At 53.1% G+C, this 18,216-nt stretch overlaps 6 protein-coding genes across 6 annotated transcripts; 3 read left to right on the top strand and 3 right to left on the bottom strand.

Moving 5' to 3' along the window:
- Positions 1-349: 349 nt before the first annotated feature.
- CABS01_03203 (uncharacterized protein) lies at positions 350-1,091 on the top strand (the record flags this gene model as incomplete). Its single annotated transcript, XM_060536580.1, has 2 exons — positions 350-868; positions 966-1,091. 2 exons carry the CDS (start codon positions 350-352, stop codon positions 1,089-1,091), a joined length of 645 nt encoding a protein of 214 aa, XP_060392499.1.
- A 3,674-nt stretch (positions 1,092-4,765) lies between these two features.
- CABS01_03202 (uncharacterized protein) lies at positions 4,766-5,083 on the bottom strand (the record flags this gene model as incomplete). The annotated part of the gene is made up of 1 exon (XM_060536579.1): positions 4,766-5,083. The coding sequence occupies one exon, from the start codon at positions 5,081-5,083 to the stop codon at positions 4,766-4,768; it is 318 nt and encodes a 105-aa protein (XP_060392498.1).
- A 3,318-nt stretch (positions 5,084-8,401) lies between these two features.
- Positions 8,402-8,689, bottom strand: CABS01_03201 (uncharacterized protein; the record flags this gene model as incomplete). The annotated part of the gene is made up of 1 exon (XM_060536578.1): positions 8,402-8,689. The coding sequence occupies one exon, from the start codon at positions 8,687-8,689 to the stop codon at positions 8,402-8,404; it is 288 nt and encodes a 95-aa protein (XP_060392497.1).
- A 5,055-nt stretch (positions 8,690-13,744) lies between these two features.
- CABS01_03200 (SRF-type transcription factor) lies at positions 13,745-14,612 on the top strand (the record flags this gene model as incomplete). The annotated part of the gene is made up of 3 exons (XM_060536577.1): positions 13,745-13,990; positions 14,118-14,252; positions 14,328-14,612. 3 exons carry the CDS (start codon positions 13,745-13,747, stop codon positions 14,610-14,612), a joined length of 666 nt encoding a protein of 221 aa, XP_060392496.1.
- Positions 14,613-15,301: 689 nt separating this feature from the next.
- CABS01_03199 (uncharacterized protein) lies at positions 15,302-15,436 on the top strand (the record flags this gene model as incomplete). The annotated part of the gene is made up of 1 exon (XM_060536576.1): positions 15,302-15,436. One exon carries the CDS (start codon positions 15,302-15,304, stop codon positions 15,434-15,436), a length of 135 nt encoding a protein of 44 aa, XP_060392495.1.
- Positions 15,437-17,463: 2,027 nt separating this feature from the next.
- CABS01_03198 (uncharacterized protein) lies at positions 17,464-17,745 on the bottom strand (the record flags this gene model as incomplete). The annotated part of the gene is made up of 1 exon (XM_060536575.1): positions 17,464-17,745. One exon carries the CDS (start codon positions 17,743-17,745, stop codon positions 17,464-17,466), a length of 282 nt encoding a protein of 93 aa, XP_060392494.1.
- Positions 17,746-18,216: the final 471 nt, after the last annotated feature.

Raw genomic sequence — 18,216 nt, 5'->3', positions numbered from 1 at the left:
ATGAACTCTTGTCATCTAGAGAGATACGACTTCATCCGGAGGATATTTCCGCTGCAGCTTTCCCGTCCGGGAAAGACCCGATCTGCGGGGGATCATCTTTCCATCGTGTTCCCCGCATTCCGGGACAACTATCGGGGCATGGATCCGGCCCGGGAGACTGACCCGGTGACCATTGGTTAGTCGCGGTGAACTTGGAATGAATTGAATACAACGAGTGTTGTAGTCCACTTAGCATGGTATATTGGTCCATGTGAATCTGCCGGTAAAAGACTGCCACTTCCCATGTCGTTGAATCTTACTTCTTTTCCTCCCGGCACTACTTTGACAAACCTTGTTATTCACATAAAACATGAAGCTTATCAATTTGTTGAGAATCTTCACTCTCGGAACGATATCAGCGGTGACCGCCGCAGAGAGGAAACCGCTCTCTTACATATCCAAACCGGCGGGTACCTACGTGCCCCCAAAGACCTCCGACACGACAACGCTCCTAGACTTTATCAAATCTAGGAGCGACCTGACAACGCTCGCCGAGGTTCTCGACGAATCCGCGGGCTTCACGGAAGCGTTCGACACCGTCCCCACCTGGAACTTCACCTTCTTCGCGCCCTCGAACGCCGCCTTTGAGAAAAACACGGGACAGTACTTCAACACCTTTTTGCCGACGCCAAAGGGTAAGTGGTGGCTCGGCAATCTGGTGCAGCACCACTACGTGCCCAATTCGCAGCTTCTCACGAGCGTCTTCAACGAGACTGCGACCAGGATCCAGACGGGGTCGTACTTGTACGTTGGCATGCAGGTCAAGGATGGACAGGTGTGGTTGAACGATGTTGCGGCGGTGACGGAGGGAGATTTGAGGGTTACCAATGTGCGTTCTGTTTTTCTGCAAAAAGAAACAAGATCTCCAACTTGTGTCGATTCGAACTGTTCGGAACCAATCGTGCTAACGGGAGTTTGGGTCCTAGGGCGTCGTTCATATCATCAATCGTGTTCTTGATCCATCGGCGCAACTCTTTGAAGCAGATAAGCCCAAGGTCGACCAGAAGTTCATTGCTGGGAGCTGCTCTGACACGTCTCTGCCATACTGTTAGACTCGACGAGAGACTGTACACGAGAGAATCCGAAGGCTGGCAGCCCTCAGAATATTGGCCAAGCAAATCGACACATCACCCACAGCCTTTGAGTAAACAGTTTTTGTATATCTCATAATGCTCAACTCTCATGAGCTGTAATCGGAATCACTCGCCGCTTAGGATTACCTTGTTCTTCGCACCACATGTGGGGGATAGGTCGATGGCACTCAAATAAGGTTACCAAGAAGGTTCGAGATTTGACTTTATTCCCACTTGAATATGCAAACTCAGGATCTTCCGGTAGATGAAAGGAAAATTCTCATTGGAGCGCCAAATACCACAAGTCGTATATACCGTAGTATTACTAAGTCTTCCCACGCGCACTTGTTTCCAATCCCTAGACTGCGGGTTATCCCACCCGACTTGGCTCCAGTCAAGGATGTGTGTGAGGCCGACAGCTGAATGCATACATGTACGAACGGTTCGTCCCGAGCGAGATTGAACTATATCGAGTCCGCAAGAGGGCACCTCTCTCAACCGGAGAAAAAGGGCAACAAAGACAAAGAAAAATGATAGTCGACAACATACATCCAGCGACATCACACCATGGAAAAGTCAAACAGCATACCGCGTGGCGAAGTCTCTCCTGTCCCCGGCACACGCGATCCGCGGTGTTCCTCGGATTTGACGTTGGATCCGAGGCGGAACTAGGTCAAACTCAAAGACTGACGCCGGGAACGAGGGGCATCAGCCCGGGGAGATCTGGCTCGAGGATACCATGTCGCCCCCCTGGAGTCTGGACCGCACTTCTCATGCGTTTCTGAGAGACACCGATGACATTGTAGCATTCTGGGGCAATTGGGAGGGGAGGATGTGTTGCTGCCCCGAGTCAAATCTTCATCACAGTCTGCCTGGTCTCGAATCCGAAGTAGACTGTCACTGCAAGTAGGATGAGTTTGGCAAGACCGGTGAGAACTAAGGTGACTATAATGACAACAAGAGAGGGTAGCTCAAAGGCATTTATGTGTCTGAGCAGAATGGCAATTCCGGAATGATTGATTCGATATTTCCCCCCAAAGTGGCCGCAAGACAAGACCAATAAAGCGACTCCCCAAATCCAATGCCTCTTCTGCCTCGCAAGTTCTTACCATTACTTCTACAACGGCTTCATCTAGTAGATAATCCACGTCCAGACAGAATATCCTCAGATCGGCTTGGGCTTTGCTGTAGGAAATCCTGACGCGACGCGAAGCGCGTTTAAGCAACTTCACGAAAGAAACGCGTCTTCCTCTAGTCCCAGCACCAACCGTGGGCCGGCCCCTCTCCCCTGAAAGCCAAAAAAGCTCCCCTTCCAACCAGCAAAATCACGTTTGTCAGCACGTAGAACATGGACGTGGACGTGGAACCAGCCGGCCTTTTCACTTCTTCGCGGCAATTTTACCTCCGCAAGCCGGAAGGCGAAGGCCGAGCCAAGGCTTTGTGATATGGTGCAGCTTGAGCAGGATCTCTCTTGTCACACCGGGGCGGGCGGGAACTCAGAGGAGAGAGGGGCTGCTGAAGCTCGGAGGCTGGAGCAGGAAGGAAGCTTTGTGGAGCGGGCGCTGTTCGTCCCTAGACAGCCGGGGTGACAGGACGTGCTTCGTGATGTGGGCTATGTATGATGGTGGCAGCGATCTAGATGCCCAGAATTACAATCCCACTTCGTCGTTCCTGCGAAGATTGGTCTAGATACCGCGGTAATTTCGCCGAACAGTCGTTCATACCCATGGACTGTAATGAGGAGGACTGTCCGAGTCGGTTTTTTATTACAAGCAGCATGGCATTCTTGAAAAGAAAGAAAAATAGCATATCCTTGCTGACATCCCTTTTTTGGGGCACCCTCGCTAGTAGCAAGCTCTCGAGGACGACAGTGCACACACTTTACTAGCTCTTCCACTCTGCTTCCCAAAGACGTCTAGCCTTGGAGTCAAAAGACGTTTGACAGGGCAGAATGCCAAGCTTGAACTTGCTAGAGCCGAAGAACGTGGTTCGGCCGATAAACGCTGAATTCCGGGCTCGTGAGATCGGCCACTAACCATTTTGGAATTGGACGCTGTGCAATCAACGACATCGAGAGCGTCATCGCTGGGCAGAAATCATCCAATGGTCAGTGGATGGCGATGCTTCGCGGGGCTCATCGGCCGCTTGGATTTGTCGAGCTCCAGAGTCGAATTCGAGAGCAATACGGAACCCATGCCTAGTATCCGGTCTAGTAGTAAATGCCCTCGAAACTCTTGTCGCCTAGCTTTGGCAGCCCAACACGTCTAGCACGCCTATGAAATTCTGACGATGTCGTATTGCGGCTGGATGAGATCTGCATTATAGGCGTTATCGTTTTCACTACCCCCGTGGAGCTCTCAGCCGTGTTCGCGTTGCAATCATGGAGTAATACTCTGGAAACGAAGTAGAAGGGATGTTGTCCTTCTAGATGGGAAACAACAACGGTGAAGCCCCCGGAAACTGCACTGACACTTTTCTTCAGTGCTATCAGTTTAGTCCCCTTCATTTTCCAATTCACTTGACTGCTTGGAAATATCACATGGGAATCCAAATCCCATTGCATTTGCTTCAACCGGGAACTGTTGGTTCAAGCCGTTTTGTACATGGAACGGCGAATCGTAGGAGCCTAGGCACAACATGGTCAGCATGTCGTTACGAAGCTACCGTCCCATCTATGGCCGGGGTACCGGCGAGATGGCATGCCGTCGAATAGCTTCTGCTTCTGGACGACTTCCTCTTGCATCGACTGCCAGGCGGGAAAACGAGAATCCGCCATGGAAGCCGCCTGCTACCTCCCGAATTTGGCCCTTGATAGTCTAGAGACCAAGAGCCATTCCTTGGCCGAGGAATGCTGCGAGATCTGGTCTACGCAGACTAACAGGCTTGAAAGACTTGAGTGCGACCCCTCAAAATACAATTTACGTCAAGCCGTTGACTTCCGAGCGACACCAATAAAAGTCGCGCCCATTTAGGTACACTGAATTCGGAAACGAACTTGACTTGGGCTCAGAGCATCGACCGAGCGCAAGGCTGGACTGTATCGCTTGCCCCGTTGAACGCGACTCTTGCGAACCATCCCGTCATATTGCGTGGAGACCGAAAGCGGCAGTGATCCCATGTGCCCCAGGTTGTTGAGGGTGTGAACCGCGGTTCGAGGCGCCGCGAACTCATCACACACGCACGGTCTCTAACGTCCTGCGGACAAGTCTGGCGGGATGCGAACGAGTACGTACGGGTTATCCGCTTGCGAGAGTACAAAGAAGAGGGTAGAGCCGGACTTGAGCGACAAGCGCCAACAGGTCGGTAGGAAAGACGGTTGAGGTCAGATAATTTGTCGAACGAAACGAAACGCCGTGTCAGTTGCAGCCCCGACTCCCCGAGTGCATCGGGCAGAGCGGTTTGGTGGTGTGGAGCAGGCAAGGTCGGTCGAAGCCTCGGAAACCACGAACATACACGGTGCAGGAAGGGAAAGAGGATACTGGAGTCTGGAAAGCAGGCAGGCCGCAGGCAAGTGGTGAGTGAATCAGGCGAAGCAAGAGCCACCGTTTTCTCTGACAAGTGTTAGACCGGGGTGGAGGATCATATCGTCACGTGCACGGAAAAGATCCGGTTGAACTGGGCTCAACGGGGTGCGACATAGAGACACAGACTTACTATGACTGGGGAATTGCAGGGAAGGAGCGGTAGGGTAAGGGGAGGCGTTCTTCGATCGGCAACCGCTCGCCAGTTCTCTCCGGGACCTGGATCTGACTCTCACTCTGGCATTTCCATTGCTGACTGACGCCGATGCTGGGCGTGAGGCATCTAAGCTGCATGGTACTCCGTGCGCATGTTCTGGTGTCTGCTGTCGCGATGCTTCGTGAAAGAGAAAGGAAATCGTTGACAACGACCGAGAAGTACATTATTCGTTTTCTGCACGATGCTGTGTTGCCGCCGCCGCCGCCGCCGCCGCCACCACCGCTCCTCTTCATCTTGTGTGGCTTCCCAGTGTACCTAGGGCTTGCTTGTCTTGTGTGAAGTCGTACTGCCGCGAGATGCTGCAGAACAACAACTTTCGATAAGAAACGGGCCCGATGATGAACGGGCCACGGAGCAGACCAAGTCCCCCCTGACTTGACACCAAACACGCATCTTCTGTTGCTCGCTCCGGAGTCCGAGTTCGTTTGATCAAAGAAACCGATCCAGTGGACCAAGTCAGCATGCTCGCGTGTGATGTGCCAGGGGTAGAAGAAAGCAACAGGAAGAGCAAGCAGCTCCTGCTCGTGATCCTGGCAGATTGTGTTCATAGAGACTCTGCTGTTAGTGAAGGAAATAATCTGGCCATGTCTTGAGGCATCCCTTCGAATGTCATTTTCCCAAACATGTTGGTGGCCTCTGCTCTCACCTTACTGATGGGCTATGACGGTAAGTTCCATGGTAAGTCGCAAAGGCGAATCAATCCAGTAGCTTAGCCCGCATGCATCTGCAGGCAGAGCGAGCGATACCTTACATGCAGACTGCAGCCCGGCACACAATACATTGAACATTGATTCTCTCATTTACCCTGCATTTTTTCCTCGTCTCGCTCGGGTACCCGTACGGGTAGCTGACGAAGTACCCTCTGAGACACTGTACACTGTGTGGAGACATCTAGACTTAACTTCCTTATAGGGAATAGCGTCCACTCTTGCTTCGCTCTACCTGAGGTACTCGATCCTCCAGCAAATGCTCATGAGCAATTACTGACTATGTAGTATTAGTCGAGTCCTGGGAAAAGGTAATGACAGCCAATTGGGTAGCCACATTATCCGTAGCCCGTAGTGTAGACCCATGGCCGATTGTCGTGTTGCCCAGCTTCTCATCGCGTGTTCAAAACGCCATCGACCTCATGGGGGTTAAAATGTACCTTGTATCCGACCTGATGTCGCCATGAGTGAGAGTGAGCCCGGAGTTGCACGATGAACCATAGGTACCTTAAGTGCGAGGTGGCGGATACGTACCCTGCCACTGCCTTGCTCCTCCCGTGGACACTTGCCTTTCTTCGTGCAAACCCGCAGCTCCTGCCTGCCCAGTCAGGTAGGTAAAGATACGTATATCCCCTGTTCCGGACCACGCTTGTGTCTCCATGTCCCCGTCCGTATCGATTTCTCTGCTCTTTTGGATGGGTTTGGACCAATCTCGGCCCCCTTGCTCCCCGCTTCGTTCCACAGCCCCACACTTCATGGGGGCACATTGGAACATGGGAGAGCGGAGGGGAAGGGGAGGGGCTCGCCCGCTGCTGCAGCCTGCAGCTGCACTCTTTTTTACATCGACTTTTGGAGTCTTGACACTCGAAGAGTCCAAGGTTACAACTTCTCAAGTCATGGACCAAAGCGTGGTAGGCTTGACTCTGAATGGACGGCTTCGAGCACGACGCACCGGCCCTCCGCGTCCCAATCCCCCCATCACCTTCCATTCGTCATGGGCCCCCGGCAAACCGGTAAATCCGACCCAGCTCAGCCCAGCCCAAGCCGCGTCCAGCATAGCACGCGCCGCCGAGCCTTGCAAGCCCAGCCATCTGCCCCAGGTCCTTGGTCCTCCAAAGGCTGTCATCAAAGCTGTCAGGACGAATCGAGCAACGTCCAGATCTCTCCTTCGGGAGCACAAAAGTCAATTTCAGCGCGCCTTTCCTTGTCAGGCCTGACATCCCACCTTGTTCTTGGTCTTGACCTCCTTGGATTTCTTTCCCGTGTCAGCCTCTTCAACTCCAATCCAACGTCGAAAAAAGGCTTGATTAGTACCGAGATTTGACTTCGCACCTCGGCATTCTAGACTCAACAATGGCCGCGTACTTCGCCTTTCGTCAAGAACGACGACGGACAGCAATGTATTACGAGACCATGTCCAGCAGCCGTATCCCACCACCCTGCGGCCTGCCCCAGGCCCCAAGCAGGGAGCCAGACCGGTGAACGACGGCCCCTGTCAAAGCTCGCATATCAAGATTCAACCCGTCTGCCATCGTTTCTTTTCTCCCCACCGCTCGACTCTTGGCCATCTTGGGGCGTTGCTTTGAGATCTCTTTGTCGTCAACCAATTCGAGCTGAATGCCTACCGAATACTCTCCACGTGTGAATAAGCACGCGTTGTCTCGTACGTCTGCGACGGCAGTTGATCCATCCATCTTCCAGGAAAGAATCGCGGCTCTCGTTCTCACGCCTGTCTCGGCTGCCGCCTTCAGGTCCGTGACCCAGCGCAACGCAATGCAACCTCACGAATACCTTAATACGCTCTTCTCCGACTCCGAGACATACACAACGGAATCGCCGCTCTCCAACTTGAGGCGGGCACAAAGCTCCAGTGCCACTAGACTTTGTACAAAGAAACACTTTGGACCCGTACAATAGCCGCGGCAGCAGAGCAAAGAATCGCATCTTCGACCTGTCATTTGCCTGCCCTGACAACCCGGTCTGCCCATCAAACATGTGCTCCTCCAAGATCCGCTCCGAAGCCCCGAAATCTCTACCAGCATCGACCCAGTGTTTTCTTGTCTCGAGTTGCAGCCATCAACAAGCAGACAGGGACTGTAACATATCTGCTCGTACTTTCTATCCTCCGCAGTATGGACGGATACAGTCTACAAAGTACCCTCGACTCCACGCTCACGACATTTGCTCCGTACCCGTGGCCGCTGCAATCACACGCTATCCATCCTTAGCTTGCCCTGTGTGTCTCCGCTCTGGGGCCACGTTCTCAACAGCACGTCCCATATTGAACGCCTGCGCCTGAAGCACTGTGTGCTGTGCCGCAGCGTGACGGCGTCTTTTTGCCATCCACCTCCCAGCAAACCACCAACCAGACCCTTGTCCCAACTACCATGCCCGCGCCGTGTCGTGTCGTTTGATTTCGGTCGGCGACGGCGTGGGGCATCCACCTGGACCGAGCAAGCGAACGAACGAACACCCACCTGTCCAGAGAGAAAGAGAGACAGGACAACCACATCGAAGTCCCCAAGTCCCAGTCGCGGCTGGGTCTGGCCAGCACTATCGATTTCCAGGAGAATGGAAGCCCACCGTCGAGTAATACACGCACACAATACCAATCCATTGCCAATTTCCGCCAATCACTGATTGGTCAGGTTGGCCTTGCACTGCTAACTTAGGTAGATGATGAAAGTCGTCTCATGGCGCGCATCGGATGTCTTTGTGGCCAGTACTCACAGGAGGCCAGCCTTGGGGGGTAGCAATCGACGTCAATAGTCTATTGAGATCCTGCGAGACCTCACGGTTGCTTGAGTTGTCATCTCTCACTCGGCTAATGTACTATGCTGCGCTTCACGGTGCCGTCGCCGCTGAGCAGCAACCTCTCTCGGGCGCGCGCGTGACGGTCTGTCTTGAGGTCAAAGAACTATGAGCTACTTTCCTTTTATGGACGGCATGCCAGTGCTGATTGAGGCAGGCTTCTAGAGCGCTGCTCAAGAATGGGCGTAGATGAGCTCGGTCGATTCGCAGGCTTGCAGCTCTCCAAACCAGGAAATCAGCTTCCAGCGGCCATCTAGGAACACCCCTACACCGAGCGCAGCAGGAAGACGCTAAGCCAAACCGCGTCGCAATGTTCCACATGCTCCCGCCTCCAAACCGAGTGCAGTGCAGCGCAAGCGTTGTGTACTGCGTATTTCAACGACTCCAGCGTCGTTGCCAGCTGCACCAAGGGCCGCTCGGAAGCCTTACGCGCAGGTTGTAGTTCGACAGGCCGGCTGACTGTGGGCATGACAACTCGACGTTGGCATTCATTCTCATCGATGAGCCGGCACCGTAGGTATCTTCACCAGCTGAACGCAGCCAAACAACAGGCGGGCCGATCGAAGATGCCAAAAAGCGACGGGAGACAGAACCAAGACCAGCCGAGGTCCTTGATACCGCTAGTCGCGGTAAGCAGCAGGGATTCGATCTTGTACCCTGCACACTCGTCGCACTGGGCGCTTTTCCCGATCCCTCAATTCTCCACGGGTCCCAATCATCAAGGCAGGAGCCACCCCACAGGACCCAAGAATCATTAATTATTTTTCGTTGGCGCGCTCATTCAATATTGCACGCTGCACGCAGCACGCGTGGTGCTTTCTCGTGTCTTGACAATCGAGGGCGGGAGTTCATGTCGAAAGAGGGTCTTTCCTAGGCTCTCCCTGAGTCCCGTCGTTTGGCACGTTGTAAGCAACATTTCGCCCCTTTTCCCCTGCTTCTCCTCCCGCCCTATCTCGCAATGCAGCCGAAAGCCGCAAACCACGATGCTTTGACCACCGTTTAGACAGCCATGGCGCCGCCGACTGTGCTACAATGTGGAATACCTGGATCGCTTATTTCCCATGGATTCCACTGGCAGCCCGGACCTAGGATGAGGGAGCTAAAATTGAGGGGCACAGTGCAGTGAGAAAAGGAAAGGCGTTAGCAATCGAGGGTCCAAAGAAATGGCTGGTGTTTGCTGACATGATTCTTCATTCTGCAGGGACTGGCCCAGAAAGGCTGATAGTCGCCAGATGAAGGCAGCAGTGTGTGCACCCGAGGCATGAGGAGGAGGAGGAACGCAATGGCTCAAGCCCCAAAGCCGTGAGAACCAAGCCGCAAGCGATCGAAGGCAGCGAAGAAGGCTTTGACAGCGTCGGTGCGAAGGTTCTAAGTTCTGACAGGACGTCCACGGCGACGCCTAGGCTCTGCTATGCGTTAGCTCGGCCCTCGAAAGAACAATCCAACGAGCCGTCGGTAGGGAACAGCAGCGTATCCCAAACCGGACAAGTCAGGTACATGAGCTGCAGACGTTTTGGCGCGAGATTGAAGAGAGAAGGGATCGCCAGCAGATTCAGCAATTGAACCAGGCGGTTGGTTATTGCGGCAATGGCTACGACAACGGCGTCGATGTTGGCCCTGGTTCTGGATCGCCTACCCGTTATTACACAGGCAAGCCAGGACCCAAGAAGAGAGATGTCAATCTGCACTTCTGCAGTGTCGCATGCTAGGTAGTCATCACAACGATGCAAAGCCGCCGTAGCCCGACATTTGTCGAGTGTACGTACCGAGGGAAGAGGGCTTGAGGAGAGACATGGAGATACTGGCAAAGTCAAGTCACGAGGTGCAGAAACTAACCATGGGATTGGAAGAGCTGGCAGGCCGCGCCGCCGTAGACCTTACAGGCTCACATACTGTAGCTCTCGAGGCATGGCAGTCCAGGTTCTCACTGGACTGGACTGGACTGGTCCGGTCGGCCGCGTCCTGACCGACAGGACCCATGGCCGTGGGCGGGACGCAACCTAGCAGTATGGCTTGCAAGCAGGGCTATCTCTTGGCGTAAAAGGATATCTGTCGCTAGCATTGTCCTAGTGGACGATATCCAAGTCTCCTGTTCACATGTACAGATAGAGGAGCTAGAGGGTGGACGATGGCGATGAACGATGGCATGTTGCTGAGAGAAGGGGAAGCCTGTCAAGGTCATTGAGTAGATGGGCGGGGAGGGTTGATGCAGTCGGTAATACTTGGGTACCTCAAGGTAAGGTAGGCAAGGTATCGGGATATGTACCTCTCATCTCCCAATGGTATGGCGGAGGTCGAGGATGGTGCAAGCGTCGTAGTGTATCCGTAGTTGCGCTTGTGCTGCTGGAAGCCAAACCTTCTTCCCTGGTCGGCTGCAGGTGGGTGTGTGCTAGTATATCTTTCTCATCTCGTGTGCCTTAGTTATCTACTGGGGGTCCTAGGAGTACATGGAAAGGGGATTGGATCCTCTAATTGTCGTCACTCTGCGCCTTTTTCGGGCATCATGGTACAAGTTCCGTAGAAGGGTGATATGAAGCAAGAAGAGAGAAAAACGAAGGAAGGGGCGAGCATGTTGCCCGGGTTCAATTGCGCTTACGTGACCTTGGGAGTATTGAATGGGAAGGTAAGGTACGTTACATGAGGTAATCAGATGGAGAGAGGAAGAGAGAGAGGGAAAGATAGAAATGAGGTTTTGGGGCAGGACCAAGAAGGAGGAGGAAGGGAAACAGAAGGAGAGGGTGGAAGTCACTTTGGACGGCTCCACTTTCCTCCTCTTCGAACAGGCACCACCCACCACCTCACTTTAGCAGTCACCACCAGGCTCACATCTTGAGCAGGAAGGAAACCAGAAGTCAGTGGACCAACCCCGCCGATGGAAAGAGCAAGGTAGTTGCGGAAGCCTGTGCCTGCCTGTGATTGCTAACCCCGTTGTTCCTCGTTCCTTCCTATGGACTTCCTCTGGAGTGTGATTGTTTCTTTCTGTCCCCGTGGACCATCGTTCTTGCAATGTAACTCGGGTTTCCGAGAGATGTAAGATAAGGTACCTTGGTGGGACTTCTCTTCCTGAGGCGTCTATGGTACAAACCGGTGTCGTTGGTTGTCGCCTCATGCTTGACTTCCGTCAACACAGTTCCCGTCCAGTCTTCCCGCTGCCTGTCTATTCTTCACCCGCCCGTTTAACTTTTGTGCTCTTTCCTCTCGACAACTCTCTCTCACACACACACGCACATACTATGTAAGATGTAATGAAGTACCTTGGCATACATCCACACCCTTTATTCCACTTGGTCAAATTTTCTCATCGAAATGTAAGAAAGGCATCAGCACTTGCATCCTGCCTTCCATTGGGAGAGGCAGAAAAAGAGAGCGCGTATCAATTTACTCGGGTACCCGCACAACCAGATATCATCAATTGATGTTCCGTTCAGAGTAGAATCCCAAGAGAATAGCCCACATATCTGCTTTTTCTCTCTCCGCTCCACCTGAGGGAGTCTCCGTCGGCATCCATCCATGGAACACCTCACATTTCAGAGCTCCAAACAACTGAGGTATCCGTAGGCACCTTTGGTAATCCGTACCTACCATACTCCGTACGCGCACCGCGACATTGGCACTCCCACCCACCAACCACGCACACACCCCCTCAAAGGTACCTCTACACCCCGGTCATCCTTCTTCGTCTTCTTCTTCTTCTCCCTCTTCCTCCCCCCTTCGCTCCATAGCGGCATGCCCCGGGAATGGAAGTCGAGGTTAGAAAAGATGGAAAGGTATCTTTGTATCTTTGTAGCGCGCACTGTACTCTACAACCCAGCTAGCACTTGACACCCTGGTCGCACCCCCAAGGGCCCCCGTCGCGTCTCTGAGAAGTCCGTACTATGTACTCGAGTAGAAGAGGGCAGCCCAAGACCGCCACCCCCCGCCTTTCGTTTTTCCTTAAACTGTCTGGTTATGGCCGCAGCCCGTGCTACCACCTCGCTATCCTCTTTTCATTCACTCCGCAGTTCCCTTTCACCTTATCCTCAATCGAGCTGCTTTTCCCCAACTGACACTTGTTGCTTGTTTTCGAGAGCAGGGGAAATCGCTTGAACCACCAACGACGTACGTCAAGCCGCCCCGATACCTCATCGAGAACCTATCTGTATCCATACCCATACCCGTCTCCTCTTATCCCCTTCTTTTCTTCTTCTTTTCTTTTCTGGGGGGCGTCCAAGAACCCGTTCTTCGGCTCCGTGGATTCCATTGAAATCCGGACGAGAGAGATACGACATCCCAACCATCTCACCCTTCACCCTCACCCTCATCCACTCGGTACCTGACCTGACCCGGTCTTGCCTGACAACTGACCCTTGGTCCAACGTCTCTCTCTGGCTCTGGACTCTCGGCCTTACCTTTCCCTCCTGCCCCCCCCCCCCCTCTCAGGTTACCCCCAGTCTCTCTTCTCGGCCTTCTCCCCCCGTCAAAAAAGGGATCCCCCCAAAAACCGCCGAGTGACCTCGACTCTTTCTCCCACTACCCCCGACCCAAGTTTCTCACTCGAGTCGCGTTTTTTCCTTTTTCTGCGCGGCCACCCCATCGCACCACGCATCTCCGCAGAAATACCTACACAAATCCGCTCGGCTCATAACCCGCACCGCAGCCAGTTCGTTTCGCCAGGCCAAGCCTTCCCGCTTTCCGCTGCGAACAAACCACAACCACCACCACCACCACCACCCACCTGCTGCCGCCACGCTACCTTGTGCTTGTCTCCAAAAAAGACCAGCTTCCTTCTACCACCAAACCATCCATCCACCGCGCCCGCGCCGCCTGTCAAAAAAAATAGTCGCCGTCGACTATTGACTATTTGGGACAAATCTTCATTCAGCCTGTCCGCTATCCGCTGTGGCTACCGACAAGCAACAAGTGCATGTCAGGCACGGAAGCTCCAAAAGTCAAACAAAGCAAATAAAAAATTAAATCAGCAAATTCCTCGCTTCCGTTGGTCGGCAGGGGAAAAAAAAAACAAAAAAGGTACTACTACACACGCAACCGCGCTATCAGTCGCCCGCGTAACCTACCCACCTACCTACCACCTACCTACCACCTACCCTACCAACTCAACTCTCCTACCTGCCATCTTTCTCAATCAGTCAACCTTACCTGCCTTCCCACCTCCACCACACGCAAGGCACCGCATCCGCTCCGCACCAGACTCAATACAGGTTACCTCCCGTTCCGACCTGCCTCCTTCTGCGACAACATTCAAGCTACACACAGCAAGAGCTCATCCACCCTGATCAAGTATAGATCAATCGGCACCACGCTCAAAGCAGTTTCTCCACCGTTTTTTTACCTTTTACTGCCTTGTGATACCATCCAACACCCGCGCACTTGTCCACAATGGCCGACATCACCGATCAACACGACCAGACCTCGCCTACCGACCTCGACGAGTCGCAGGTTGGCAACGGCAGCGTCGCCGAGAACAGAGGCGTCAAGCGCCAACGTCCCAGCACCGCCGACGACGACGATGATGATGACGAGAAGGGCGGCCGCGAGCGTCGCAAGATTGAGATTAAGTTCATCAACGACAAGTCTCGTCGTCACATTACATTTTCCAAGCGCAAGGCTGGTATCATGAAGAAGGTACGTTGACAATTCCAATCGTTCCTCTATCTCCAACCGAGTCGAAGCAATCCTCCACGGAAACTTGCTGCTGCCTGCACCAGCCCGATTTTCACTTGTTCAAAATGCTGACCAGAATGTCCACTAGGCTTATGAGCTTTCTGTCCTCACTGGCACCCAAGTGCTCCTCCTCGTTGTTTCCGAGACAGGTCTCGTCTACACCTTCACGACACCAAAGTTGCAACCTCTTGTCACTAAGGCTGAGGGCAAGAACTTGATTCAGGTATGCGCTTTCTGCTTCAACCAACGCAAAATTACAAAGGAAAAGAAAAAAAGACAATTCTGACTCTCGATACAGGCATGCCTGAATGCACCCGAGCCATCCCAAGGCGGCGAGAACGGCGTCGACGACTCGAACCAGGTTGACTCGCCCGAAGAGCCTCCTCAACAGCACCTGCCCCCTCAGGCTGGACGCCAGGGTATGCCTCAACCTCACATGCCTCCTAACTACATGTCCAACGTCGGCATGGACCCTTCTCAGGCGCTCGCCTACCAGAGTTACGTCCAGCAACAACAACGGGGTGGTGGCTACGCTATGCCGCCGCAGTCTGGTCTTCCCCAGCACACGTCGCATCAGTCATGATCGCCAAGTTCATCGTGACTTTTGCATTTCCCGTTGATACCAGACACACATCCTGCATCTCCCAGACCTCAGTCGCCGGCATTCGTCATTTCTTCACCCGGCGATGAGGCTCTGGTAGTTTGGCGTTACAATTCGGTGTGAATAATTGCTGCATCTCGTTCCACTACGTTTTCTTTTTATTTCTCTTGATCCCAATTTCCCTTTTGCTATTACGACTCCGCCGGCATCTCACAACTTGGCCGTCCTTGGAATTTAATTTTCAAGGAAAACAGTTATTGTGCGATACCGTTATCGCGGAGCGGATTTTAATGCTGTCTAGCTGGGGAAAACACGGGGGAACATAACGAGAGACATGGAGACACTGAGGAGCATGCGATCAGGAGACATGGGGTATGGGTGGCATTACGACGGCGGCGGTCTCATTGAGCGCGACACGTCTGTGCCTCGCGACAGGCGGCTTGCCGTCTGTGGACGCGAGTTTGTATGGCATCGTTGGCCATTTATCGTTTTCGTTCTTTTTTCCTTCTTCTCCAGTGGCGGTAGGGGAGAGTTGTGTGGTTGGAGAAAGCTATGTCTTGCGGAAGCAGGGTGGGGGAATTTCCGGCGCGGGAGGGGGAAGGTCCTTTTTCAGCACGAGAGCACGACATTCTCACGGCTGGGGCAGGCACATCTTTTTGGAATGGACTGTGATGATTTCATTAAAGTCGAGGATCAACGAGGGAACAGAGAGACGTCGCGCGACCAACTCGGTCCGCTCCAGAACCCGTAATCTCTCACTACGCTGCTCTGCGAGGAAATGTCTTTTGGGCTCTTTTTCTCCGTAGGACTCGGCACGATACCCCCCGGCCCTGGGCAAATCAACAAAAAGCTACATTCACACCGTACACTTTCCGTTCCTGTTCGCTGTCATCGTTGTCGTTGTTGTCAGGCGCGGTCTCAGTCTGGGATATAGGGGAATAAGCAGGCACCGAGAGCCCGGGGATGCACCGATTCATGGGGAAAAGGAAGTGATGAAGAACGCAAGATGAGTTTTAAGAATATGGAGAGGATGAAATGTCTCTATACACCTTGTATGATAGTTATATCCGCGTGCGCGCCCCCCTTTTGCGATTATTATTCCTCCTCCTTCCCCCCCGTCTTCGTACCAGAAATCACCACGACTAGAAAGACAGGACCTGACGAATTGCTAATGTTGTGAAAACGTTATAAGAAGAATTGTAATTTACGCGCCGAGTTCTGTGAAGTGATGCTTATCTGAAAGGTCTACAATATCTATGCACTATACTCCTAGAGCATCGAATCCTAGGTAGTCGAAGGAGAAGGCGCAGATAGGTCGTCGTACTATTGACCAATCATGCGAGGATTGATCCGAAGTGAAAGGTGGTGGGTTGTTTCCGTCGAGACCAGGAGAGACTTTTCCTGTCCGTTGCTTACACATTTTCAGATCTTTCGACTTTTCCTTCCTCCGTTCCCCGCGTCCGTCCGTCCGTCCTCGAACGATTCCGTTTGCGGACTCGAACAAGCAAACAAAAATTTAGACTCGGCTTTGGTTTGGTTTGGTTCGGCAGTGCGCAGTTGTCCGTGGCGGCATACGTAAAAGTGTGTGGTGTGCCGTCATGGTGACATGACAAGTGACTGAACTCTAAAGCTGGAATGCGAGACACACGAAAGAAGGAGAAAGACAAAAAAAAAAAAAAACAGGCATAAAGAGGCGCTGGCAAACAAGCTACACTACCTACCACGATGGTGGTGGTGAGGAGGAAGGGGGGGGGGGGGGGGGGAGGAAGAAAGCCCGGGTCGTTTTTTGACAGCTGCCCGACAGCATAAGGTCGCGCGAAGCTTGGTTGTCAAGCGGTGGGCAAGGTTTTCGCAACAGATTTTGGCTTCTGTCCTGTCCATACAAATGGTTGTGTCATTTCTCCTTGGAATTTCCTAATTAATTCAAGCTCGGGCAGGCATCGAGTACGAACGAGCCAACCCCTACCGTCCGGTTGCTTGCTTGCTTGGTAAACTTGTTGACAGTTTGACGTCCGAGGGGAGGGGTGGAAGATGTAGGGTAGTAGGTTCCAGACCGCACTTGATTGACAGAGGTTAATTTGTCGACATGCACTCTCTTATTCTTGTTCTTGTCATTGCAAAACTGTGGATGTTGTCGTCGCATTGGTATGCGGTTGAAATAGCCCGCCGACAACTTTTGCCTGATTAGGTCGAACAGCGGATCTCTGGTTCCATTCACGGGCGACTAAACTCACTGCAGACTCATGGATGGCGGGAACTCGGGATGCAAGGGGCAGAGTGAGAGATTTGTATGCTGCTTTTGGCCTTCTCGCGTGTTGTGATTCGGTGAACGATAGACCCGCCCGTGGCACGGCCGGCGCAACCTAACTGCTGGGCGCGGACTGACAGTGGTTGTGGACCTACGGGTACTGCCTGCATTGCCCGCCCTCATGTTCCGCTCGTTGTTACTAATAAGGTGGTGCACGTCCTCAGCGCGGCTTTGGCGACAGCGCCAGTAGCGGGGGTCCAGCGGGGAGTCGAAGAGGAGAGCAGCCCGTAGACTTGGCACGAAGGACGATGCACAACCCTCTTGGCTGGACTGTTGATGAAGATGAGGTTCACAGTCATCTCATCATCGTTGTCGGTCTCTCTCATCTGGCAAACTTGACTTGAATCGTTTCTGGGGATACAGTGTGCAACTAGCGGGGTCGATCGGAGGAGTTGTATTCGACTGATCGGGAGAGTGAGACTCATCAAGTCTTTGATGTGTCACATGCGCATCTGCGTGCTTCAACTCTTTTCTTTTGACCTTTTTACAGCGGGGTAAAGTTGACATATTTGGAAAGACGCGTATCTAGCTGTGAGGTTTTCCGGCAAATGTATCTCTGTTGTTTTTGGTGGAGAAGGTCCTGTCTAGATTTGGACGTGAGCAGGGACAGCTCGTTGCCTTTTTGGGACTGGCGACCTTAACGGGATTTGCGGCGAACCGGTCCGCTGCGGTTTCAATGTGGTCAGACGTGATCGGATCTAGATTTAGGTAGACCATTTTCTGAAGCTCTTGCGACCTTGGCCGAGCAGCTATGCAACTGGCTTGATCGTCTCCGTAATCTCGGCAACGGCACAGAAGGCTGTACATGGGTCAAACTTGGATATCAGCCCAGCCCTCTGTCTCTGTAGTCCGTCGACAAGGATGGACGAGGAAGAGATTGATTTTGAATTGACAGGGTCGGCGACCTCTAGGACGCTGCATACAGGGTTGAATGCCGAGTCCCAAGGGCCCGTTACCTCGACTGGACTGGATGCCGGTCCCGAGGTCATTTCCAGGATTACGGGAGACTTCGCCGGCGGTTGGGCCAGTAAGAGGTGTGGCAAGCTTCCGGCTGATATATGGACTCGCCACGTTCGTTTCCTGGTGGTCTAGGGCTCTGTGGTATCGTCGGACACTGCAAATGATGGACTGATTCTGCTGGCGTTTGAGAAAATGGTGTCCAGGATTGTCTCCGCGCCCTCCTCTACTCGGAGTCCCGTTCTTGATAGTACTCGTCCTCTGGTAGTGAGCCTAGGCTGAGCTCTCGTTAGTCCGGACAATCAAGAACTTTACATCGTC

Source organism: Colletotrichum abscissum, assembly GCF_030869225.1.
Source record: "Colletotrichum abscissum strain IMI 504890 chromosome Unknown Scaffold_6.1, whole genome shotgun sequence".
Taxonomy (NCBI): Eukaryota; Fungi; Ascomycota; class Sordariomycetes; order Glomerellales; family Glomerellaceae; genus Colletotrichum; species Colletotrichum abscissum.
The sequence above is the reverse complement of the archived record's forward strand: the minus strand, read 5'-3'. Positions and strand labels throughout refer to the sequence as shown.